Genomic DNA, 26,718 nt, shown 5'->3' on the forward strand with positions numbered 1-26,718 from the left:
TCAATTATTTTTGACCTTTCAGTGACATTTCTTTGTGGGTAGAGACCACAGACCCGTTTGAGGGGTCAAAGCTGAAGGTCATGAAGAGCTTGGACGTAGGAAGGACACCAAGCGGTCATCAGTAGATGTGAGGAGATACTTGGACCTGAAGCCGGTGGTGATGAGGGGCTGACTCACTCACCTTTGCTCTGCTACTTGTTTCCTGTTGTTTTGTTTTCTTTTTTTAACTTTTGGGAATCCAGACCATTGCCATGAAAAGAGGGGTTGGTTTGTTTTTTCCCTCCATGAAAAACTAACATGTATTCTTGGGAATTACCTGTTTTATTGCTTTTCTACTGCAGTTAATGTAACCTAGAGCTCCATCAATCAGTAGTACCTTAAGTTTATCAGATGATCTCTGTATATTCAGGATTTTCTCTAAGCTTTTGGGTGCGCTGCCCCATGTGTCATGTTTGGTCATTGTGGCACTGCTGAGTAAATTGAATCACAGAGAAACAGAGGTGAATCTCAGACCTTATTCAGAATTACTTTGTTCAGGATAACAGGACGCGGATTGGCAGCGGTGTTTCAGAATGAGTTAGTTCTAGGATGGTAATTAAACTAGGACTGGAGGAAACATTGGGCAGCCCCCCCATGGCCGGCCCTGAAGGAAGCTGGGAACAGCTGTGTTTCCCTGTAGGCCTCGCCTCCTTTGTTCGCCCCTGAGGTGTGAGTCTGGCAGAGGGAAGAGAGGTGGATGTGGCAAAGTCAGTCCCTTGATGGGGAGGCCCGGCCTTCCCCGCTTCGGGGGCATCGTTCCCTAGACTTCTACAGGTGTGTTTTGTGAAACACCCAGGCTGAAAGTTGAATAATCATGAAATGAACCCTATCATCGAAGATGCTCTTTTACTAATAAGGGCGTTATTGGTAAAGTCACGGTTAATGGTGGTGCCTCCCTGCGCACCTGTGTTTCCTTCCTTGTCCCCTTGTCCCTTGGGTCTCGTCCACATTTGTAGAGGCGGACAGGCAGGTCTGTGCCTCCCATTAATTTCATGTTGAGATTAAATTCATGCCCCCCCCCCCCCCCATTAACTTTCTAACTCTCTTAAATAGACAGGGACTTAACTTTCTGGCAAGAAGTTGAATAAATCTGGTTGAAAAATGACCGTAGAAGTATCCCACGATTTACCTGATGGGGATCCTGAAGCATGTTACTTTGGGCACCTGACTCTAGACAGCAGAGGCCTTTACATGTCACATGGACATATGATTTCATATTTTGCCAAAATGGAGGTCTAACACCGATGAAGGACCCCTGCTTCCTTAGCACAAATCATTGTGCTTAGGAATCCTTAGCACAGTATTGACTATGAAGTAACTTCTGAAATCAGATTAAATTTCCTTTTCTATCAGTGAGCTTTTTCTATGTGATTTTTCTTTTCTTTTCTTTTTTTTTCTTTTAAAGTCAAGAAAGATATTCCTCCTTCAGCTGTCACAAGACCAATATTTGGTATCCTGGGCACAATCCATCTGGTGGCAGGTAAGAACATAAGCTAAGACGGGCGAAGAAGGTAATTAAACTGACACGGTAGAAGACGAAGGCACACTCCTGTTGTGCTCTAGGCAATAATGTAGGTCAGGTATTTGTCATTGATTTCGAGAAGTGACATATTCCAAATGACAGGTGGTTACATCTATCAGCCTGAGGTTCTGCTAAACAAAACAAAACAACCCACCGGTTTTGTTTTTGGTTTTATTTCAATTTTTTTTTTTTTTTTTAACATTTATTTATTTTTGAGACAGAGAGAGACAGAGCATGAACAGGGGAGGGTCAGAGAGAGGGAGACACAGAATCCGAAACAGGCTCCAGGCTCTGAGCCGTCAGCCCAGAGCCCGACGCGGGGCTCGAACTCACGGACCGCGAGATCCTGACCTGAGCCGAAGTCGGCCGCTTAACCGACTGAGCCACCCAGGCCCCCCTGTTTTTGGTTTTATTTCAACTAGAGTTGAAATCCTTAGTCAACTAGACCTTTCATCGTAAATTCTAAGAGTACTTAAATAAACATTTTCATGTGCTGAGGGACCAGAGTGTTCTATACCATCGGTCCCATATCGAGGTTGAACATGACATAGTGCATGTTGGAGAATATTACTTGGTTCTGAGTTACTAAGGAAAGTGATTTTGTTTATCTAAATGTCGTCTCATTGAACTTAAAAAAAAAAACAAAACTCCTATACTGTCAGGCAGCGTGCTAGAGGTTGAGTTAGAGAAGATGCTGGGCCCTTTTGTCCTGCAGTTTACAGTCTAGTGAGAGATGCATGTAAGTAGGGAATTACCGCAGTACAGCGTGACTGGTTCTGGGAGAGAGTTGTACAAGGAAGACTTCAGGAAGGGCACTTGTGGGTAGAGCCTTGAACAGGGCTTCAAAATTAATTTCACGGTAAGAGCTTAGTTTGTTTTATTTGCGGGAGGAGGAGGTGGCCAGGATCACGGCCGGGGTTCACGGTGCTGCGATGGCCTCTTAATTCTGGACAGTTCACCTTTGTGATGTTGCAGTGACTGATTATATTGCCCCAGTACGTTTCTCTGCCATTTATACTGACTTCAAGGAGATAAGGGTGGTATAGACGGGACGTTATCTATCCTGCTGTGGTCAGATCTCATGACCCATGATGTTTAGCTCCGGACCGGGAAATGCATTAACAGAAGCCTCTATGCCTTGGGGATGGCGAGAGAGGGAAAGAAGTCTTTTACTCTCCATCTGTTAAGATCACTGCCTTTGCTTTTATTTTTTTGAGAAACAGTTTGACCTTTCAGTAGGAACTTTGAATAATGTGCTGTTGTTTCTAGTCACAAATCATAAGATCCCTTTTTAAAAAAGTACGGGCTTTTTTATCTGGATGGCACAGTGAGGTCTCGCCCTGCCAGCCTTTAGAGTTTAAACAGTAAGGAGTTAGGCTACTTTTGGCTTTAGAGTTGCCTATTTCATATTTCTGTGTGTTTGGCTCTGCTTTTTGCAGGTAATTATCTAATTGTCATTACCAAAAAGACAAAAATAGGTGAATTTTTCAATCATGTAATCTGGAAAGCAACAGATTTTGACGTCCTTTCTTATAAGAAGACAATGTTGCACTTAACTGATATTCAGGTAAGAACTGGGGTCACTTACTAATTGCAGAACCGGAAGCAGTACCATGGGGGGGGAGGGGAGGGGAGGGCAGAACAAAGGATTTTGATGGATTTCTGTTAAGCCTAATTATTTAAGCAGCGCAGAGAGCGAGGTTCCCCTACATACCTTTATACCTAGCCATAAAATGTACTTTTTAAAAGTCCTTTGTATGTTTTATTGGTCTTTTTTTTTTTTTTTAACTGACTCAAGCTCTTAAACTATGACCTTTCATATGTATAGAAAAGGACAAACAGAAAACGAATCTCTATCCAACAGCCAGATTTAACTTCGTATCCTTTCTGCCAAGAAATAAAATATGAGATGCCTTTGAAGTTCCGCTCACTCCATTTCATTCCCTCTTTGTCCGGAGAAAGCTTTCTTTGCTCTTAACACACGTGAATAGAAGTGTGTGTGTATATGCCCAAACAGCCCCCCTTTGCGCGATTCCCGTATGCCTGGATTGCAGTTACTGTGGCGTAGGAATACAGCCCCCCAGCAGCACGGTCTACATTTCAGTTACCTTGGTATACGAACGAACAGATTCGTCCGGCAAAGATGGGAGTGCAAAGAAACAAAAAGCGGCAACTCTAGAGGTGAATTTCGGGGTGAACGTAAGAGGGGTGGAGAGGATGTGGCTGACCCTGGGAACGCCGGCCCTTGAGGAGGCTCTCGGCGCTCGGCCAGAAGTCTTAGTGAACGTGAACTTCTCCGTGTTCACGGGGAAGCTGTTGTGAAGAAAAGGTTGAGGATGACCCAGAGGAAGCCATGCCGGCGAGCAACTTCACCCGGAAGGAGTTCTCCGGGTGTCCCGTGACGTTGGGAGCGCAGGGATGAGGCGTGGGGAGCGGGCTCAGACTTGGAAAGGTGTAGGACAGTTGGCCAGGGGTAGAGGAGAGACTCTGCGTCATAGGTTTATGCGAAGAAGGTAAGCACCCTTCAAGCTACTCTTGATAGATGCTTTACAAGAAGGAAACGTTTTTAATTTGCAGCGTTTCTAATGTTTTAAGTTACAGGGTAACTAACTCACCATGTCGTGTCCCTGGAATTACCGCCACATTGTGTGTCCACTCTACTGGAAGTAGAACTTAAAAAATTAAAAATAAACAAATTACAGTGTACTAAATATTAGCTTCAATACTTTTTCATTTCCCTGTACATTTATAACTTAGAGAGTTTTTAATGTTTTAGTAAAAAATTTTTAAAGCTCACATCACAATTACAATTTTTCCCATTGATTATTAAGATGGTTAAGGTGATCAACTTTAAGATCGCATGGTCATTCACAGTCCCACCCTCTCATGCAAAATCAAGATCGCCTGTATTCATATTCAAACAGTATTTTTGCTTGAAGTCTTTTTTAAAAATTACATGAGTGGCATCACCCTGTTCTGGTTCTTGAAAATTACTTTTAAGTCAGTGCTATGTTTAGAGATTGACACTTACTGAGTGTTTGTCTAACTGTGATTTTATTTACAGTGTTTACTTTTTCAAAATTTTAACTTGTATTTTTAGTCCCAAGATTACAAAAATATTGGCTTCCAAAAGAAAACGTAGGATCCTAAAACATGTAACACGTAACTCTCCCGTAGTAGACATTTCTAAAAATGAGCCCCAGCACTTGCTGCCTTGTTGACTAAATCAGACTGTAGGATATGCTCCTATACTATAAACTTAAAATTTCTTTTTTACTAAATATGTTAATATATATTGACATATTCGTTTCCTGTAAGGCATGGTATTTAAGGCAATAGAAATGGTTGTATTTATTTAATAGCCCAATAACATTGACTTGAACAGTTTTTTTCTTGTTGCTGTACTTGGTTGTCAGGCTGTGCAACTAATTTTCACATTGTTCACTGCATATAATTGGCTTAGAACTTTTGTTCTTAAAAAATAAAAAAAGGTATGAGCCCATATTAAAAATTTCGTAGTATGTAGGTTTGTAACATGCACATTAACATGTTAATCGTTTGATAGTCCTCAAACATTACCAAACATCAGTTGTTTTATAAAACAAGGATAAAAATAAACGTCAATCTGGATATTCATTGGGAAAGTCACCTAAGATAATTATCAGAAAGTAAAGATGAGTGTTATTTTTACTGGACATTTCTTTTTCAAATCTTTGCATTAAAAAAAAGAATTTAGGGGCGCCTGGGTGGCTCAGTCGGTTGAGCGTCTGACTTCAGCTCAGGTCACGATCTCACGATCTCGCGGTCCGTGAGTTCGAGCCCCGCGTCGGGCTCTGGGCTGATGGCTCAGAGCCTGGAGCCTGCTTCCGATTCTGTGTCTCCCTCTCTGTCTGCTCCTCCCCCGTTCATGCTCTGTCTCTCTCTCTATCTCAAAAATAAATAAAAAAAACGTTAAAAAAAAAAAAAATTAAAAAAAAAAAAAAAAAAGAATTTAATTCCCTTCCAGCCCAGTGAAGTTTCCGTAGGAATGAGGACGGGTTATTATTCCCTTGTTATTTACTCGCTGTGTTATTTGGCCTCTCGTGAGTTTATGTTTTTCATTTGTCAAATGAGGGTAATAACACTAGCCCAGCAGGGGTGTTACGAAGAGGGAAGAATCTGTCTCCAAAAAGTCTGGCAGGAGGTCATAACCTGAGGCGGTGGTGTTGTGTTAAAATAACTTGTGCCCTTTAGAGTAAAGACTGAAGGATACCGAGGGCAGGAGTTCGACCCAGTCATCTAAGGTAACAACAGCCTATGCTGTTTATCGAACTTCCTCCGTGTCAGGAAGTGGCCTCAGTCCTGGGGGACGGTGAGCATCGTCCTCCCTGCCAGTCCTTACGCCGGTGACAGTTAACAGGGCCGCACTTAATGTTTCTGGCAGATTCCTTTTCAAGTATGAGACAGACTGATATATTTCTTCCTTTTGTTTATAGTTACAAGATAATAAAACTTTCCTAGCGATGTTAAACCATGTCCTGAATGTGGATGGGTTTTACTTCTCAACGACATATGATTTGACCCACACCTTGCAGCGGCTGTCCAACACGAGCCCAGAATTCCAAGAAATGAGTCTTTTGGAAAGGGTAAGCTTTGTCTTCAGTTATGTTTACTTATTTTAGGGTTCTTAAAAATGTGTTTATTTTTATTTTTTGAGTTCTTTTCTTTTTTAAAAAATGTTTATTTTGAGAGAGAGAGAAAGTGAGCACAAGTGGGGGAGGGGCAGAGAGAGAGAGAGAAACTTCCAGCTAACAGCGCAGAGCCCCACAGAGGGCTAGGTCCCATGATCCTGGGATCGTGGCCTGAGCCGAAATCAAGAGCCAGATGCTCAACCAGCTGAGTCACTCAGGTGCCCCTTGGGGTGTTTTTTTTTTTTAAGGGGCATATCTCTATTTCATCCATAAAAGTGCTTATTGATTTTTCTCAATCCTGGCTGTTTCAGGATCCTGTGTGGGGTTGAAAACATACCACGTTCTCAGTATCCATCACAATAGCAAAGTCGGGATCCCAGAATCTGAACGTGTTACGCAGACAGGATTGAGAACCACCGGTGTAAAGTATTCAGAAATCCAGTCTAAACAGACAAGTTGGTAGTTTCCTGGCTCTCAGTGTTGGCTAGTAGAACGGTTGTTCATGTTAACAACATAATTGTATTAAAAAGTTAATGTTCCAGCAGGCAGTGTTCTTTCTGTAGTGCTGTCATTTGCAGTTTTTGCAACTAGAAAAGTAAGAACTTACTGATTTAAGAGCTTGAAAAATACCTTTTTAAGGTGGAGTTTTTTGTTGTTTTGCCTTTTTAAAAAAAATTCTTTTTTAATGTTTGCTTTGAGAGTGCGTACATGGGGGGGGGGGGGGCAGAGAGAGAGAGAGAGAGAGAGAATCCCAAGTAGGCTCTGTGCTTTCCACATAGAGCCTGACGTGGGGCTTGATCCCACGAATCATGAGATCATGACCTGAGCCAGAATCAAGAGTCGGACACTTAACCGACTGAGCCACCCAGGCGCCCTGCCTTTAATTTTTTAACCTGAGTGTATCTTTAAAAGTAGGTCTCAAATGATATCAACCTAAAATTCCTGCTCTTCAGGAACCTGGATAATTGCTGCCTTGATTTTTTTTTTTTCTTTTTTATTAATAAACCTTAGATGTGTTTAGGGAGCAGACAGAATTTAAAAGGTTGCTGTCTTACCTGTTAGGTTAGACCATATGAAATTGCCAGTAATTGATCATTTTTGACCAATAAAAATGATAATTTCATATAGTTCAGCCTAAATCAGTACTTTAGTTGGTTCTTCTAAGATATTATATTCTAATCTAGTAAAATCGTATGTAGGCTTGGATGCAAATTCAGATGTAAGCTAAGCAATCGTGAAATTTGGCTTTTAACCACAGAGGCTGTTGCTTTTAGAAGGAGTTGCTCTGTCACATTCTCCATCTGTTTATCAAATGTTTCTGGGATACCTGCTGTGTACCAGGCACTGTACCAGCCAGTGGGGACACAGAGGGAAAAGGACGGCCCCTTATGGGAGCCTGCAGTCTCCTGGGGAAGCACAGGTCCGGGCAGTCACAGAACAAGGAACCATAGCTGTCATGGAGCCATGTACCCAAATGGGGTGGCTTCCGAGGGAAACGTGGGTCTCCCTGGGTCTGGGGTAGTTGGGGATGACTGCAAAGGAAGGTACTCTTGAGCTGACGCTGAATTGCTGAATAGGCCTTGTTGGTCAGGGGACAGCGGGAGAGGGAGGGTTCCAGGCGGGGATGGTGGCGGTACTGTTGCGAAACTGAGAGGGAAGCCATCTCACTTGTTGGGAAGTGAACTTGTCAGCTACTCAGAGTCCGTTAAAGTCAACGCAGGAAATCGTGAGAGTGACAAATGAACCATGTAGACCTTAAACATTGTATCTAACTTAAAACATAAAATTTTACCCTGGTCCATTTTTTGATATAGGACTATAAGCTTTTCTTCATTTGGGGTTCCTCGACTCCTGCGTAAAGTACATCCTTAACACTTTCCAGTTTGAGTCTGTAAAGATTCGGACACCCGCAGAGTGATCCGTTGGCAGAATCCTGTAGATTCTGTTTCTCTACCTGCCGCCCCTCTGGATCCAACAGCAGCATTATTTTAGCAGCTTGCCTTTTACCACTTTCAATTCCATATCGTTCAGCTGTACATCTATAAAAAGTAGTTTGTTCTTAAGCCCTATTTCCTTGATGTGTAAGACATTTAGTTAATTCTGTAACGATGAATAACAGGTACAGCGGGCACACGGCGATCGGGGCACACGCCTGAACCTGGGAGGTGTGTGCTGAGCGAGGCTGGGTGCGGCTGACTGCCAGAGCCCCCCACCCCCACCTCCCACCTCCCGGGGACTCGGTTGTAGAGGGGCAGGGACAGTGCCAGCGCTGTGTTTTGTAAAGAGAATGGAGAGAATCAGTTAATCCACTGCGTTGCTGAGGGGACCTCTTTTGCAGTTATCGTTTGAAAGAGTGGCCAGAGATGCCCTCAGGGAGTTGACGGAGGGGCTGGCAGAGGTTTGTTCTTCAGGGGACAGCGAGCTGGGAATCTGAAGGATTCCCAGCAGCCAGGAGACGGGTCCCATTCGAGAGCTCCTGCCCGGCAGCATGCGGAGGGAAGGGTGGGGAGGGCAAGGCTGAGGCTGGAGGTGGGGTGGGGGAGGCTGTTGTGGTGGTTAGATTGGAGTCAAGTGTTGGCCAGGGCAGTGGGAGCAGAGATGCAGGAGATAGGGTGGATTTGGAAGGAGATTTAGGAGGACTTGGCAGTTGACTACAGGTAAGAGAAGGACAGATTCCAGAGGACGCATGCGTTTTTCTCTGGGCCCGCATCACTGGCCTGAGCCGGGGAGACCTGAGATACCCCGAGGAGGGGCGGATTTGAGGGGAGGTTCTGCTTGGCCGGTCAACGAGACCTGCGTGTAGCCACCAGGTGGAGACATAGATCGTTTCATAGTTTTCTCTCCGTCGAAACTCAGGTTGGCAGGAGACATTTTATTAATTTTAAATCTTCTCTCTCAGGCAGATCAGCGGTTTGTATGGAATGGTCATCTTCTAAGAGAACTTTCTGCGCAGCCAGAGGTGAGGTCTGCTAGATGAAACCTGCTTGTCGTAGTCCAAGTTTTAATTGAATACGTATTACAAAATGGCTGCCTAATCACTAGGGATTTTAGTCAACACTTCTCATTGAACTCACTTTATAACTTACAGCCTTTGCCAGGTCTACCCCCTCCCATTTTCTGGTTTGAAGAAGCCCAGTTAATTTACTCTGATCTCCTACAGAAGCCTTAAAAGAGAAAAAATACTTGCATAAAAATGCATTGCTTTCTATGAGTAAGGGAGAGAGAGAGAGAGAGAGAGAGAGAGAGAGAGAATGGGCCTTGGTGGGTGAGTGATGGGAAGTGAGGGGCCCCAGGAGGTCCCTGGGAAAGTGAGAGCTCTGCGTTGGTCTTCAGTCATCCAGGAGAGACACGCACAGATGTCACCTTCCTCTGTCCTTCGTTCGTGCACATGCGGCGTGAACGGGGAAGCCCAGCCAGGAAGCATAGCATATTGAATCTGGGTACATAGGTTTGCCCAGTGTTTTTGCTTCTTGGCATTTGCTGTGCTTTTTTGGAAGAGGCGTATGAGCTTCCAGCAGTTAGCAGGGGTGTCTCTTTTCCCTGGAGCAGTCCAGTCGTCCTCAGCAAAAAGGACGGGACGGGGGATAAACCTCCTGCAGCTTCACGTAGCTTTTTAACGTTCCAGAATCTGAACACTTAGGCCCAAATGATCGTATCACGTTCTTAAATGTTTTTTAATTGAAAAGACAAGGGGACATTAGAGACATTTTTTTTCTTTAAATAGAAAGTTATCCCTAAGCTTCATACCTGGTTGTATTTGCATGTTACCTCCGTGACGTGCAAATATTTTTGTATAGTATGAAAATATTTTATGTGGCACCTTTTTGTTTATTTTGAAAGCATATTTATTCCTAAATGTAATGTGTCTCTTCATTTCAGGTCCACCGGTTTGCTCTTCCCGTGTTACATGGCTGTATCCTTACATAGCGTCGCTCCTCGGTTAATGTGGCAGTCTTTATGTCAGTATTTTTCATGGGGCAGATTTAGGAACAATCCCAGTTGTATGAGGAAAGCATTTTGGGATTAATCGAAATTGCTTTTGATAACAAAATCAAACCGCCATTAACATAAAAAAAATCTTAGAATAGTGGTTATACATGGGTCCCCTTCCTTTTTTTCTTTTTTTTTTTTTCTAATGAGCTCTTTAGACTGAATTATTCTCTCTGTTCAAGAATTCTGGGGCTGGCGGTTTAAAGAAGGAGTACGCACACTTTGTTTTGCCTTCATTCGATTTTGTCTTCGATTTTGTCCCAATAAACGAAGTAGTTCAAAGAGTAGTTTGAGCCTGGCTATTAAAAGGAAGACTTCCCCTTCCCCTTAAAAAAGTTAGATTGAGGAACTAGGGTGACCAGCGATGTGGAGAGGAGAACGAACATGAAAAATTATATTGGTTATGTGAAATGATGAATCTGTGAGAATAGTTGCTACACAAAGAATAATGCTCACTGGGGAAGGTCTGCGCACATGCAGAATTAATCATGATTATCCAATTGTAAGTTCATTTTATATTTTTTTAATATTTACTTATTTTGAGAGAGAGATAGTGTGTGCTCACGGGGCAAGGGCAGAGAGAGAGGAACCCAAGCAGGCCCCGCCCTGTCAGCGCAGAGCCCGATGTAGGGTTCAGTAGCAGGAACAGCAAAATCATGCCCTGAGCCAAGATCAAGAGTCGGCTTAACTCTCAACCGACTGCGCCACCCGGACACCCTGTTGGTTCACTTTAAAAACTTACCAGCGACATCAGGATTAAAATAGGGAAGCAGAGTGAGCTGCCGTTAAAGGAGAGGTCTGCCACTGAGTGCCCATAGTCAGCGCTGTGATTTCCCTGCAGAAATGGAGGTGATCTTTGTATCAGGTACCCCCAAGAAGTTTACTAAGGAAACAGTCTGGGGTTTATATGCTCATTACGTTAACATGATGTCTTTAAATTATTCTTGTTATACTTAAAGCAGAAAAAGTTTGGAGGAAACATTTTTCACAGTTGTGGGAGAATAAAAATCAGAAACTCTGGGGATAAAAGCTCTTGTTTACTCGGTGTCTGTGCCCCCTCCCCTTCCCCGGAATATTTCTAAGTTCTCCTAAAACTAAAATAAACAACATATCTAGGTAGTGCTTTTAGGGGTTTGGGACAGGTGTGTGTGTGTGTGTGTGTGTGTGTGTGTGTGTGTGTGTGTGTGTGTTTCTAAAATGAGATTGTGAATGGACAGATGGACAGCAATATCAGATGAGATTACTTTTTCTGGGTGATTTTAGAAACAGCCTATCCGCTTATTTAGCTTTAAATCTAAAGCTTTAAATTCGCCTTTGTTGAATGCAGTTTCAGTGTTTGACATGCATGGAGAGAGATAGGCGGGAACACAGGCCTGGAGGCAGGAAAGGGGGAGGTGGGAGCCACTCAGGGGAGGAGCCGAATCCAGGTTATGCCCGGCCTTGTGGGTTTTGCACTGTAACCGTGGCAAGAAACTTGGGGTTCGCCGAGAGGACTGGCATGGTGAGACGGTCACTGCGACGGAGACAGAGAACAGGCCAAAGGCGGCCATGGGAGGATACAGGGGATAATTGGGAGCCAGTTGCAGTAATCCAGGTGTGAGAGGTCGTGGTACCCGGGACCAGGACGGTAGCAGTGACACTGGTGGAGGTGGCCAGGTTCTAGAACCTTCTGACAAATTGTACGTGGGGAATGCAAGAAGGGGGTTTAGCATGAATCCGAGGTCCATGGCCAGAGTAAGTGGAAGGGAGCCCTCCTCTGGAGTGTGGAAGAGCCTGGAGGCGGGAGGGAGGCCAGAGGGTCCGGAGTCCCACTGGGACGCGCTGAGCTTGAGGTCTGTGTGGCTTCTAAGTAGGGGTGTCATGGAAGCAGATGAATTCAGGGACTGGCCTCTGCGAGGGAAGTTCACGTTGGAGATGTAAATTTGACAGTCCTCTGGGCACAGACGGCATTTAAAAAGCCACAAGGCTGATGAGCTCATCGAAGGAATACGCATAGAGAAGAGAAAAGGTCTTGGAGAAACAGAGAAGGTGGCCTGAAGGGAGTTCTAGAGAGCGAGGAAATGCTAGAGCCACGGACTGTAGGCCTCAGTGAGCACAAAGGGCCTGTGGAGTGGGGGCGTCAGTGTGAGGGAGCGCGAAGGGCGGGAGAAATGAAAAGGAAGCAGCCAAGGCCAGTGAGGAAGAGGGGACCACGCAAGTGAGCGCGGGGTCCCCGAAGCAAGTGAGAAGACCGTCTGCAGGCACGGGGGTCGTCGGGTGCTGGTTGGTCAAATACGGGCATTCGAGAGGGACCTTACGTACCTGCTTCCCCCACTCTCCTCCCCAAATGGGAGATGTTACCAGCTGCCGACGAGAAGGATTTGGAGAAGGGGAAAACGGAAGAAGGTGACAGCACAGTCACACGCTGCAGTGACGTCCGTGAGCGTGTGACAGGTGGAGGCTAGTGCCCCGGCCCTCTGCCATTGTGGATGGGAAGCAGACGTGTGTACGCGGGTGCTAGTTGGCAGACAGGTGTGGTGGGAGCACGTGGGCCTGGCTCTCATTCCCCCAGAGGAACAGGAAACAGTGGTGTGAGTGGAACAAGAGAGGATTGTTGCAGGCTGAGAAAGTGTGGCATGGGCACCCGAGTGGCAGTGGATGGCCCGGGGCGGAACTCACTGATAAAGACCGGAAGGAAGTAAACGTATTCACGTGGTAGAAGTTATATCATGGTGATGAGATGCTGTATGGTTTTTACTTTCTCGTTTCTTCCGTGCTCTCTGGATTTTCTAAAGTGTGTGTAGATTTGTCTTGTAATCAGAGGAAATGATTCATAAAGCAGTCAGTCGTATTCTATGCTACGCTTAGTTCTCTAAGGGCAGGCTCCTGTCTGACTCATCTTTGTGCCCTGGCCCGAAATAGGGAATGGGTGAATGAGGGAAAGAATAAATACTGCCTCGGATTCTTCTTCGGTGCTGTGGGTTCTAAGGAAAAGTGAATTGGGAGCTCAGGATGAGTCAATGTTAACGTCTGATGGTATCAGGTCAAAGAGAGGGATGAATCATTAGGAATTCATACCGCTCGTATCCCTCAGTACCATCATTTTGAAAGTGACTTGGCATTCTCTTGTGAACTTACCAGAACTTCCCCTATGCCTACCCAGTAGGTTTATACCAGGAGGTGTCTACGGGAGTGTTCACAGCACCACTTACTAACCTAACGTGAGTTCCGTCAAAGAAGAGTTAGGGCTTTCGTAGTGTGGTCCTTACAGATGGCGCAGGGCACTGAGGAGGAGGGGACTACTAGCTCACCCGGTCCCAGCATGAATCTTGGGAACCTACTGGTGGAAATAAGGGCTGAAGTTTATCAAGAATGTGGTGCTTTTTTATAAAACTCAAATATAAGCAGGCCATGTGTTCTTAAGTCATGGTCGCGGGTGGTGAAATTAAGGCAGGATGGAGGGGTGCCTGCGTGTCTCAGGTGTCCAACTCTTGATTTCGGCTCAGGTCATGAGCTCGTGGTTCGTGAGATCGAGCCCCACGTCAGGCTCGACATGTCTCACGTCTGTGCTGGCAGCGCGGAGCCTGCTTACTTCTGGGCAAGAAGATACTTGGATGAGTTGGAGAAGGAACAGATAATTAGACTCAGGGTTTCGGTACTGTTCTGAAGTTGGACGGTAAATTTGTAGATAATTTGAGTCAAGTTACATGTTAAGAAAGTGTTACCTATAAAAAAGAAGCATGGGGCAAACCCAAATAAATGAGGAAGAAAGGAAGATAAGGCCGTTGAGACGATGAAAGAAGCCTGTCTTTCTGTTACCCGTACAGACAGATGAAGCATTGGTAGAGACCAAGAGTCAGAGTCGTCCTTTAGAGAACTTGGCACTTCCTGATACAGTCAGATGACAAGTATAGCCCGTGGCCTGGCAGTGCCGTCCCCACGTCCGGATGCAGGGACGTTTGCCGCCCCACCGATGCCAGCTAGAACCGGAAGCGGCCTGGACAGTAGGACGGACGAGCCAGTGCAGCCAGTAGGCACGCGGTGGATGGAACACGGCCGTAGCAGCAAGCGAGCCGCACGCGTGTCGTGGAACAGATACGGCGAGCCCGGAGAGCATACGCAGGAGAGTTCCTTTTATGTGAGAAGGGTTAAAAACTATCCGCCTCAACCACGGATCGCTCGGTGCAGAGCTAGAAAGACCAGCGAGGGAGTGATGGGCTGAGTGGGTGGTGGTCCTCACTTGGAGGGCGGGACGCAGGGGAGCTAGATGCAGGGGGGGTGACTGACCGCTCTGGGTGCTTGGGGGTGCCGGGGGCACACGCGTGGGTGGGCGTGTGCGTGTATGTGATGGTTTTTGTGACGCTCAGACATCCTTCACCGCGATCGGCCATGTTGGCCAATTCTAAGCATACGGTTCAGTGAGTGGCATTTCATTCATAATGAGGAACGAAGAGCATCAGACCATCTCCTTCAGCCCAAGCGCAAGTCCTCTGTCCCTGAGGCAGTAGCTCCCCAGACACGGCTGTTTTTGTAAATACCTCGATACACTGTGTATTTTTTTCTCTTTATTGTATCTCCTAATAACCCCGTTTTAACGGAAGAGGTCCGCCCTCTCCAGAAGCTCCTTCACCCTGGCCGTGAGGTGGAGAGGCCCGTGCCTTGGGAGTTTGCAGGGGTGGAGGCCTCTGCACGGCCGAGCGGGAGCGAGCGAGTGTCCGGCACAGGCCATTGCTGGGTTTGTTGGGGACACAGTTTTTATGTTAGGAAAAGCTTTTGAGGGAGCTGCTCTCTTTCCATCTTCCGTTTCACTTTTCCTGTTTTAAGGAAAAAGTAGAGTCAGAGTGTGTTGGTGGATAATCCTTCATTCACAGTTTGATCTGTAAATCTTCACGGGCTTACCGTTGTGGGTACTTTATATTCGTAATTAACGAATAGGACGTATTTTTGTTTTTCTTTCAAATTGCAGTAGCCAGGTCCCCCCTCCCCCCCTTTTTTTCCCCCATTTCTTACTTGAAGGCAAAACTATTTTAAAGTTAGGTTTTTCATTCAGGGTAGGTTTTTTGGTGATGTGGGTAATACTTTACTTTTAGAAAGCGGCTGAGGCTAGCAGGGAAAGGAAATCATATCATTTAAATAGAAACAGTGTAATGAACCACTTAAACATACTGTCTGTATGTCCTTGTATTTAGGCTTGCTGACTTGACCAAACTTCACAATTGAATAGTACAGTGCTAAAGGCTCGTGAATATTCACGAAGAACGCCAAAAGAATGCATATTTTTCACCCTTTTTTCTCCTAAAGATGGAGTCGTTCTGGCTAGGGTAAATAGACTCAAATGTCACCTGGAAATAATGCATATGATTTCTATAAATGTTATATTTTTCTTAATGGAGCTAAGTTATTACTATGCACTCGTGTTCTATTAACGGAAAATACTTTGATTGGATTCTCATCTCGAGGAGGAGTTGTTTCAGAGCTGGTGTGCGCTATTATGTAAGAGGTGAGGTTAACTTTGTCAGCGTGATTCAGTACCGGGTGGTATCTATCCCTCATCAATGTTTTGTCCTACGGTGACTCGAATGTAACCTTTTGTATTCTGTTTTCATCATCATTTGATAGCCTCACTAAATATTTATCTCCTGCTTCATTATAATAATTAGGTAGGTCTTCTGGGCTTTACCCCAGCTACTGTAGTTACAGCGGAGATGTTAATGAGACCCTGTAGGCTGCTTCTTACCGCTTTGAGAGGAATTGTTCCTGTTATTTGCCGGATGTCTGAAAGCCAGCTGGACTCTGAGTAGTTTTCAGTAACCTAAACTCATGTCAGAAAGTATTTTCTCCTAATTGCTTTTGGCTCCTTTGCATGCATAAAGCTAGACCTTTGACCTTATGCCTGCAACTTTAAAGATTTACGTTTGGAGCCTTTAGCCCCTAGGGTTTGTAGTAGCAACATGCTAATTTGCTTAAACCAAGCTTTTAAAAGCTGCATTGAAAATTAGGGACATTACGAAAAGGAGTTTCTCTGACTCGTCTTATTTATTTATTTTTTTTTTTATAGGCCAGGCTATATCGGAATGAAATCCTATGGACCATTAGATAAATTGCAGAAGTTTTAGGCCAGGAAGTTGTCAAGGTTATTCCCTTATTACGGGTGAAATAGCAGAAGAAAGGCACTTAGTAAGTGACCTGGCCAAGATCGCAGAACCAGAATTGGAGTTAGCGACTCCTTCCTGAGTAGATTGTTTTGGATGGAGACGTATGTTGAATTAAAAATTTTGAGCAAGTAATGTATTCACGTAGTTTAGGTATCAAAAAGTATACGCATATATGCAGCAAAAAACATTTCTCATTTTTTGAGCCCGTCCACTCGATATTCCTCCACTACCAGCCAATCAGTTGTTAGTTCCTGTTTATCCTTCCAGATCATTTTTACGCTGTTACGGTTGTATGTTCTCCTTCTCCTCTTATAGACATTGATTGTATGCTCTGCCCGTTTTCTTGCACCTTGTTTTTTTCTGTTTTTTAAATCTATATGTCTTAGAAATCTTTTCATAAAGGTCTGCCTCCCTTTCTGTCTCTCTCCTTCCCTCCCTGCACCCTAACCCCTCCATGCACACCAACCTCACTCTCATTTCTAAAAATATTCCTTGATGGGAATTACGGAAAGAACCAAGTATACGATGCTTCTGACAAGTAATTTTAGCAGGTATTGAGTTCTTAAAAAAAAAAAAAAAAAAAAAAAAAAATGAAAAAGCCGGGAGGCACGCCTGGCTGGCTCATCGGTGGAGCAAGCGACTCTTAATCTTGGGGTCATGAGTTCGAGCCCCGTGTTGGGTGTAGAGATTACTGAAAAATAAAATCTTAAGAAAAAGTGTTGAGAAAGCATTTCACTGCCAATTTGATTCAGTAATTTTGTCCCCATCAATATTAACAAAAACAGCTACCTCACCTCAAAATGTTGTTTGATAAATAGATCAAATAGAAGGGACATTAAGAAATATCTGAGGTGGTTAAAAATAGATCCGATAGGATATTAAGAAATATCTGAGGTGGTTAAAAATCTATTGATTAAAAAAAAAATTTTTTTTAATGTTTATTCATTATTGAGAGATAGAAACTGAGCATGAGCAGGGGAGGGGCAGAGAGAGGGGGAGACACAGAATCTGAAGCAGGCTCCAGGCTCCGAGCTGTCAGCACAGAGCCCGACGCGGGGCTCGAACTCACCAACCGTGAGATCATGACCTGAGCCGAAGTCGGACGCCCAACTGACTGAGCCACCCAGGCGCCCCAAATCTTTTGATTTCTTAATGATAACTTGGTAATTTGAGTTCAGGACTAGCTTGAAAGTTGCCTTTACAAGCTTTTCATAATGAAAATAGCGTATGTAAACAGGATTGTACAGGAAGGTTTCAGGTAATCGGATGGACTAACTAATGTCAAGACTAAACGCTTTGGAGCAATGCTTTTCAAACTAGGCTTTGTGGGTATGTTCATGAAGTTACAGGGGTCCTGGCACCATACAGGTTTTGTGTTTTCATTTTGATAATTAAAATCATTGTAAACGCTTGTTGGACCCTTTGCATTATTACAATGAAATACTGTCAACCTGATGACCCACATCTGCATTTGCTATTGTAACTTTCAAAATAGTTTTTTTCAAACTGGGATCTATGGACATACTTTCAGGGGTCCTTGGAAATTTGATTTTTAAAAAAAAATTTTTTAACATTTATTTATTTTTTAGAGAGAGAGTGTAAGCAGGGGAGGGACAGAGAGAGAGGGAGAGACACAGAATCTGAAGCAGGCTTCAGACTCTGAGCTGTCAGCACAGAATCCGACATGGGGCTCGAACTCACAAACTGTGAGATCACGACCTGAGCCGAAGCTGGACACTCAACTGACTGAGCCACCCAGGTGCCCCAGAGAATTTGTTTTTTCTTGAAAATATTTCTCAAGTTTGAAGGACGCTGTTTTAGAGGAATTGTGTATGTACAAACAACTGACACATTAGTGACCCACTTCACCTGTTTATTGATAGGTCGTTAATACCCCCCTTAAGCCTGTTCAAAGGAGTGAGCCGCTGGTAGCTTTCTGATCATGGACCATGTGTATGTCTGAAATTTATTTTTACGAGTACTTTCTCACTAACTAGAGTCGACTTAATTCCTTCCAAGTTAAACTGGATGTGTTTCTTACGTCATAAGTATCGTTAACTTTAACTTTTTTCCAATTCAGGAATTGATTCTGAAGGCCATGCAGCCAACTTTGTAGAAACAGAACAAATTGTGCACTACAACGGCAGCAGGGCTTCTTTTGTGCAGGCAAGTGGCAAGTGGATGTGTCTGTGAGGCAGCCCGCCAGCTGCTGCTTTTGCTTGGATCGTAATCTTCTGCGCTGTTGTTGAAGTTGCCCTCCTCCTTGCTGCTTTTTAAAGCGGCACCATCTACAATGTGGAAAACGTTCACTCAGTACAAGCTACTCCATTAACCTGGCACTCACCTGCCCTTGAATTGAATCCCGAAGGAGAGGGGAGGGGAGGAGATTCAAAGGTTACCGAAGGCGGAAGGCGAGCCTCCTATCTGCCCCGCCCTCCAGACTTCAAGGCGCTGGTGATGGGGCCCCTGCCCGTGTGATGGCTTTTCCCACCCTGCACTTCTTCGTGGGACAGCCTGTCTCTTGTTGTCTCCTTGTGGGGTCATGGGTCATTTGCTGCTCCAGAGGAACAGCAGTGGCTCTCAGGCTATTCACAGGTTCATGAACTACTCATTGGGGAATGAATACAGCAGTTTTCTGGTTTTATCATAATACCATATTCTGTAAGACCTAACTTACTAAGTTTTACTTGTAGATAAATTGATTTATTTTAGAGTTTAGGGGAAACAGAACTGTTTGCTGCCCAGGGACCAGGTACATAAAACCAAGGAGAAAAAGTCCTTTCCGAATACATTCCGACAAAATAGGAACTCGGGCAGTAGGCAAGTTCACGGACTCTTTCATGGTTGTAGGTTGTATTTAATTTTTTTTCCTTTGTAGTCAGTGACACACACGCGCCCCTGACAGTAAGTTAGCTGAGACAGTAAGTTAGCGGAGACAGGTGTGTGTGTGTGTGTATTTTCATATTTTCATATTTCTCTCTCTTTTCTTTTAGACTCGAGGATCAATACCACTTTTCTGGTCTCAAAGACCAAATCTCAAGTACAAACCGCTACCGCTGATCAACAAAGTAGCAAATCATGTGAGTATCTTCTGTGCTTTTTTCATTGGCTAAAAATAGGAGCTGAGTGGCATCATAGTTTGCATGTGGAGCACATACTTATTTCTTGCACGTCGGAATTCAGCATCTCTGCCGCCTCTTTCCTGGGTTCTGGGGCCCAGTGAACCTCTGACCCACAGGCTGTAGGGACGGCCTGTTGGAAATGCAGAGAACAAGCTGATCCAACGGGATGGCAAATTTAGATTTTTGAGCTCTCATAACATTTGCCGCTCCGTGCTGTTCCGAGTACCTAGTGTATTCTGTTTGACGTTGTGCGCAGAACGAAAGTATAGTATTGCAGCTCAGAATTGAATGGCTTGGAGTTAGTTTATCACACGGTATTTAGGGGACCTGGTCTCAATCGTAGTGCCATTCTCTTGAATATACAAATAGGACGTTTAAGGAGATCCTTTAAAAATTTTATAAATGTTCTTATAGTATAATCTGGTAAAGTGTGTAACCCTTTTTTCTTTCTAGATGGATGGTTTCCAAAGGCATTTTGATTCACAAGTTATTATTTATGGAAAACAAGTAATAATCAATCTGGTATGTGTCTTCCATGTTTCTTGGGGGGACAAAACAAAAAACATCTTCAAATATGTAACATCTATCATTATAACTGTTTTTAAGTGTGCAGTTCAGTGGCGTAATGTGTTTTACGGTGTTGTGCAACCATCACAATTGACCGTTGCCGGAAGTTTCCGTCATACCAAACAGAAACTCAGTATCCATTAAACAGTAACTTCCTACGATCCTTCTCCCGTCAGCCCCTGGTAACTGTTGTACTTGCTCTCTCTCTCTATTTTCCTATTCTAGGTACCCCACGTAGGTGGATCATACAATATTTATTCCTTTGGCTCTTGTTTCTTTTACCGACTTAATGTTTTTAAGGTCTGTCTATCCATGTTACAGCACGTATCAAAATTTCATTCCTTTTCAAGACTGAATGACACTCCATTGAATGTACCATATTTCGTTTACCCATTTATCTGTGGATGGACGTGGGGTTGTTTCTGCATTTTAGCCATTGTGAATAATGCTGCTCTGAACCCTGGTGTGCAAGTACGTAGTTGAGTTCCTGCTTTCAGTCCTTTTAGGGCTGCACCTGGAAATAGAATTGCCGGATTGTATGATAGTTCTAGGTTTAACGTTTTAAGGAACCGCCGTCCTGTTCTTGACTGTGGCTGCACGTTTTACGTTCCCACCGGCAGTGCACCCGCATTCCAGTTTCTCCACATCCTTGCCAACACTTGGATTTTTCAGGATTTGTTTTGTTTTTTGATTATAACCGTCTTTATGGGGGTGGAGTGCTATGTCATAGTGGTTTTGATTGGCATTTCTCTGGTGACTAATGACATTGAGCACCTTTTCATGTGCATATTGGACATTTGTAGGTCTTAGGAGAAGCATCTTCTCGAGTACTTTGCTCACTTTTAATCAGGTTGTTGTTTTTGTTGTTTTGTTGAGTTACGGTAGTTCTTTATATATTCTGGAACGAATCCCTTCGTAGAGATGCTTTGCAAATATTTTCTCCCATTCTTTGGGTTGTTTTTGAGAACTGCTAGTTGTAGGTCTATTCAGATTTTGTTTTTTCAAGATTAATGTTTTGGTAGATTGTTTCCAGAAATGTGTCCATTTCATGTAGTTGTCCAGTTCATTGACATACAAATGCTCATAGAATTCTCTTATAAACCTTTTTATTTCTTCAGAATTGGTAGTAATATACTAGAATCATTCCTGATTTTAGTAAGTTGAGTCTCTCTTTTTTTTCTTGGTCATTATAGCTAAAAGTTTGTCAATGTTGTTGATCTTTTCAAAGAACCAAATTTTGGTTTCAATGGTGTCTCTCTGGTTTTCTGTACTTGATTGTATTTATCTCTGCTCTAATCTTTATTTGCTTCCCTTTGCTAGCTTTGAGTTTCATTGGCTCATCTCTTTCTGGTTCTTTAAGGTGAAGTCCTTGATATAAGGTCTTATTTTTTTAATGTGTATGTTTATAGTTGTAAATTTCCTTTGGTATACTGCTTTTGCTGTATTTCATAAGTTTTGGTATATTTTCAGTTGTCTCCAGTTATTTTTTAGTTTCTCTTGTGATTTCTTCCTTAACGTAGTGTTTAAGAGTGTGCTGTTTAATTTCCACGTATTTATGAAATTTCTAGTTTTCCTTGTTATGAGGGTTAGCTTCATTCCACCGTGATCAGAAAGCATACTTTGTATGACAGTTATTTTAAACATAGTTAAGACTTGTTTTGTGGCCTAAACATAATCTATCTTGGAAACTGTTCATGCATGCACACTTGAGAAAAATGTATCTCCAGTGGTGTTTTGGGTGGAGTGTTTGTTTGCTGGGTCTGATTTGTCTGTGGTGTTTAGCTTCTCTGTTTTCTTATCGATCTTCCGTCTGGTTGTGCTATCCATTGTTGAAAGGGAGCTGTTGAAATCTCTAAGTGTTATTGCAGACATGTTTATTTCTCTCTTCAGTTCTTTCAGTGTTCCTTCATGTTTTTGGGCTCTGATGTTTGGTGCATATATATCTCGTGTGTTTGAGCTTTTTGGTGAATTGACTCTTTTATCACTATATAGAGTTCTTCTTTGTCCTTATAACAGGTTTTGACTTAAAGTCTATTTCATCTGATGTTGATAGAGCCACCCCTGCCCTGTTTTGATTACTGTTTGCACGAACTATCTTTCCATCCTCTCCTTTTCAACTAATTTGTGTCTTTTGATCTAAAGTGAGTAGTGTCTCGTACAGCATATGGTTGGATAAGATTTTTTAATTCATTCTGTCTGTGCCTTTTGATTAGAGAGTTAACCCATTTATATTTAAAGTAATTACTTATTTGTAAAGACTTATTTCTGCCATTTTGCTCTCTGTTTTTTGTATGTCTTTTTTTATCCCTTGTCTCCCTCCATTACTGTCTTCTTTTGTGTTGAAGTTTTTTGTACTTCTGTATTTCGATTACCTTCTCGTTTTTTTTGTGTGTATATTCTACAGATACTTTCTTTTTGGTTACCGTGAGGATTACATATAATGTCATGAAGTTATAATAATTTAATTTGAATTGATACCAACCTGACTTCAGTTTGCTTACAAAACTCTACTCCTGTAAAGCTTTGTCCCTCCGCTTTATGTTATTAATGTCTCACATTACATCTGTTTCCTTTTTGTTCCCAGTAACATAGATTTATAAATTTCTTTTAACGCATTTGACTTCTAAGTCCTGTAGAATATAAAAAACAAAACAAAACCAGACATACAGACCATTAAGGCTGCCTTTTATACTTGTCTTTGTCTTTACCTTTGTGGGAAATCTAAATGCCTTCCCGTGGCTTCGGGCCGCTCTGTACGTTTTTTTCATTTCAACCTGTAGGGGACGCCTTTAGCATTTCTTGAAGGACAGTTTTGCCACATAGAGAATTTTTGGTCTCCGGGTCTCTTCTTCCAGTACTTTATAAAAGTTTATTTATTTATTTTGAGAGCGAGTACGTGAGCACAAGTGGTGGGGGAGGGGCAGAGAGAAAGGGAGAGAGAGAATCCCAAGCAGGCTCCACTCTATCAGTGTGCTGTCAGTGTGGAGTCCTAGGAGGAGCTCAGACTCACGGACCGTGAGCTCAAGACCTGAGCGGAGATCAAGAGTCGGACACTTAACCGACTGAGCCACCGGGAGCCCGTCTTTCAGTACTTTAAACATATCAATCCCCCTGCCTTGTGGCCCCCAGGGTTTCTGAAGAGAGACTGACCTGTAATCGTATTGAGAATCCCATGTCTGGGATGCATCTCTTCCCTCTTGTTGCTTTCCAGGTCTCGCTCTGTGTTTCAGTAGTTTGATTATAATGTGCTTAGCGTGGGTTTCTTTGGGCTTAGCATACTTGGAATTGGGTGATCTTCTTGGATTTGAAGATTTATGTCTTTCATCAAATTTGGGAGATGTGGGGCCATTTTTTCTCTTTAAATGGATCTCTTTAAAAAGATCTTTACTCCTTTCTCTCTGTCTTTTCCTTCTGGGACCCCCATAATGGGTGTGTTATCCCTGGCGGTCCCCAGACATCTGGGCACTGTTCACTTTTCCCCATTCATTTCTCTGTCTGCAGCTCAGACTCGGTTATTCCATCCACGTCTCGTCTTCCAGTGTGTGATTTGATTTTCCTCCCGTGCAAATGTGCTCTTGAACTCCTCTCGTGACTGTTTGGTCTCCGTTTTGTACTTTTCAGCTCTAGACTTACTGTTTAGCTCCTTTGAAATTTGTGTTTCTTCACTGGTTATCTTATTTTATTCATATACTGTTTTCCTGGTTTCCTTTCATTCCCTGTTTTCCTTGAATTCTGAGCATATTTAAGATACTTGTTTTAACCTTTTTTCTGATAAGTCTTCTGCAGGGGTGATTTCTGTCATTTTATCCTTTTCCACTGACTAAGCCTTGTTTTTCTATTTTTTGTGTGTGCCTGGATGTTTTTGTTGTTGAAAGTTGGGCCCTGGGTGGGTTGTAATGTGGTAACTCTGGAAGTCAGGTTCTCCTCTCCCAGGGTTTTACGGTGTTTTTGTTTTCGTTTTCCTTTCAGTTGTTGAAGGCTGTAGCAATCCATTTGTTTTGAGACCTGTCCAAACCATTTTTGAAAAGACTATCCCCTTGTTGTGTGTGCTCACTGAAGCCTCTGTTCTTTTAGCTCGTGTTCAGCTAGTGTTTTGACAGAGATTGCTTTGAATGCCGGGAACTGAAACAAAGAATAAAACAAAAAAGAGAGAACAGCCCGTTTCCCGGACTGTGCAGACTGGTTCTGTGCTGGAACCGTTTTCCGCTGGCTGCCCAGGCTTGCTCGAGCGCAGGGGGGTCAGTCTGAGGGGAGGGCTGTGTCCCTAGGTCTTCTCGGGCCTTTGTGAGTGTGCATCTCACCTGGGTGTACACGTGGCTCTCTAAAATCCTCCCCCTACCTGGCTGCTTTGGAAGGTCCTAATTTCTCAAAAAGCGTCACCCCAGCTTCTTTCTCAGGCTGTAGATGGTCTCTGTTATGTTTCCCAAAACCCCCTGCTCGAGGCATCTGATGGCCCGTGGCGCTCTTGTAGCCTCTGCCTCCCTCCTGCTTGTGTTCCTGGTTACGTGAGACAGAGACAAACAGGCCAGTCCTTCAGGTCAGAACAAAACGCACAGGGCGATTTGCAAACAAGGGCTGGTCCTCTCTCCGGTTGGAGGAGGGGAACTGAGAACCTGGTTGCCGTTTTTTTGAAGTTTATTTATTTTTATTTATCTTGAAAGAGGCAGAGACAGTGCAGCAGGGGAGGGGCAGAGACAGGGAGAGAGAGAATCCCAAGCAGGCTTCACACCGTCAGTGCAGAGCCCGACGCAGGACTCGAACTCATGAACTGCGAGATCATGAGCAGAGTGGAAACCAAGAGCTGGGCGCTTAGCTGACTGAGCCGCCCAGGCGTCCCCTGGTTGCCATTTCGTAACACTTAAGATTGAGACCCTCACTGCCCCAGGGATGGGGTGAGGTGAGGGCAAGGAAAAATGGCACAAAACCGTCCCCCAGTTTTGAAGAGAGCTTCTTTCTGATTGGGCATTTGCTCAGTTGCCTCTTAAACGTTTGGTTTTCCAGAGCTCCTACAGAGTTGGCTTAGCTTCTGTTGTGTCAGTGTTTCTGTGAGAGTATGGAAGCTTGGAGCTTCCCGGTCCTCCGTTTTGCCCATCTCACTCTCCCCTATTAAAGGAACTTAAAGCTGTGGTGTTTTTGCTTTTTTACAGGTTAACCAGAAGGGCTCAGAGAAACCGCTGGAACAGGCATTTGCAACAATGGTGTCTTCCTTGGCGAGCGGAATGATCAGGTACCTCCCTAGAAATCTGTGCAGGTCTTTTCAGATCAGATGTGCACGTACACGGCCTGCAGCCCCTCCCCATCCCCCCCATCCCCGCCCCCCCCCCCCCCAGTGGATGCCTGAACCCGCATGCGGCACCGAAGCCCATGGGTGCTTACATACGCATACCTGTGATAAAGTTGGATACGTAACATAGCACGGTAGGAGATTAACTAAGAGCAGAAAATGCCGGTAACTAGTAATAGATCGTTAAAACAATATGCTGTCATAAAAGCTGCGTGAACGTGGCCTCTCAGAACATCTGGCTGTGCTGTGGTCGTGCTCCTTGTGACGCCGTGAGATGCCAGGTGCCCACGTGATGAAGGGCGCTGAAGGTTGTGCCGACCTGACCAAGTGTCAGAAGGAGGGCCGTCGGCTTTCGGGCCGAAGTTGGTTGCAGGGGACTAAATGCGTGAAAAGTGAAACCGTGGACGAGGGGAGACTACTGTATCCACGAGTTCGTAGCTCTTACTGGACACACGGGTGTCCCCCGCCCCCCAGAAGTTGCCTTTACACCATCTCGCTTTTACAAGAGCCCTGTTAGTACCTGTGCTCGCCAACAGAAAGAAATCCCAAGATGAGTTTTCCCTTTTACAAGGAAGTCACGACCCTACTGATGAAAGTCTTCCGTAAAACAGCGTGGCCTGGGGCATAAGGCGAACTTCTGAAAAGCAGGGGCTGCCCTTTGCTACTTTAGGCTCCTTCATAGGAAGCCTTCTTCTGGATGGCAGGGGAAACCTGTATTCCATATTTCTGCCTTTTTTTTTTTTCGGTGCTAGATCAAAGCATGATTACGTTGGCTTGAAATTTTCTCTGGCATAATTGATATTGCAGAGTAACTTCTTAACGGTCAGATTTTAATGTACTTCTGTGAAAGTTTAGTCCCTGATCACAATCCCCTCCTTGAGGCTTTGTGTTGCCTGACCACGAGGTCGCGAATTTCACTTCCTCGTGATTGCTTGGTGTGGTGTCTGTGGTCCTGAGCGCCACCCGAGTTGAAGAAACGTCCACTTGCATGGTGGCCTCGTCCGGAGCAGTGGCTTTGCCTCTGCAGGTCACCAGGCAGCAGTTGCAGACTGTGCAGCCTTGTGCAAAGAGGGGGGTCCTGAAACATCAGCAGTTGCCCTGTGGGAAGGTGCAAGGTGGTGAGCCCATTTGGAGCTTTTCTGCAGCAAGAAACGGCCGGAGGGGGGGCGTGTACTGTGGTAGCAGATGGTCACAGGCATGGGGTGGGGGGGAGACTTCCCCAAAGAAATGGAATTGGGTTATTTGGGGAGAAATGTCTTTAGCCTAAGAGAAATATTTTCCTAATTTTCGTCAATGTTTGTTTATTTTTTTTTGAGGGAGAGAGCATGCGTGCACGAGTGGGGAAGGCGGGGGGTGGGGGAAGGGGGGGAGACACAGAATCCGAAGCAGC

At 44.2% G+C, this 26,718-nt stretch overlaps 1 protein-coding gene across 3 annotated transcripts in view; it reads left to right on the forward strand.

Moving 5' to 3' along the window:
* The window catches only part of SACM1L (SAC1 like phosphatidylinositide phosphatase), a 58,710-nt gene that overhangs the window by 17,003 nt on the left and 14,989 nt on the right, over positions 1-26,718 (forward strand). For 2 of the 3 annotated variants that reach the window (XM_042929075.1, XM_042929076.1), the window contains exons 3-12: positions 1,445-1,519; positions 3,001-3,128; positions 6,037-6,186; positions 9,131-9,190; positions 10,111-10,144; positions 15,599-15,700; positions 18,436-18,521; positions 19,349-19,435; positions 19,931-19,999; positions 25,192-25,271. In XM_042929075.1, the coding sequence (XP_042785009.1) occupies positions 1,445-1,519; positions 3,001-3,128; positions 6,037-6,186; positions 9,131-9,190; positions 10,111-10,144; positions 15,599-15,700; positions 18,436-18,521; positions 19,349-19,435; positions 19,931-19,999; positions 25,192-25,271 (871 nt within the window). The remainder of the gene's footprint in view (positions 1-1,444; positions 1,520-3,000; positions 3,129-6,036; positions 6,187-9,130; positions 9,191-10,110; positions 10,145-15,598; positions 15,701-18,435; positions 18,522-19,348; positions 19,436-19,930; positions 20,000-25,191; positions 25,272-26,718) is intronic. The other variant, XM_042929077.1, reaches the window with a different exon arrangement.

This window comes from Panthera leo, chromosome A2, assembly GCF_018350215.1.
Source record: "Panthera leo isolate Ple1 chromosome A2, P.leo_Ple1_pat1.1, whole genome shotgun sequence".
Classification (NCBI taxonomy): domain Eukaryota; kingdom Metazoa; phylum Chordata; class Mammalia; order Carnivora; family Felidae; genus Panthera; species Panthera leo.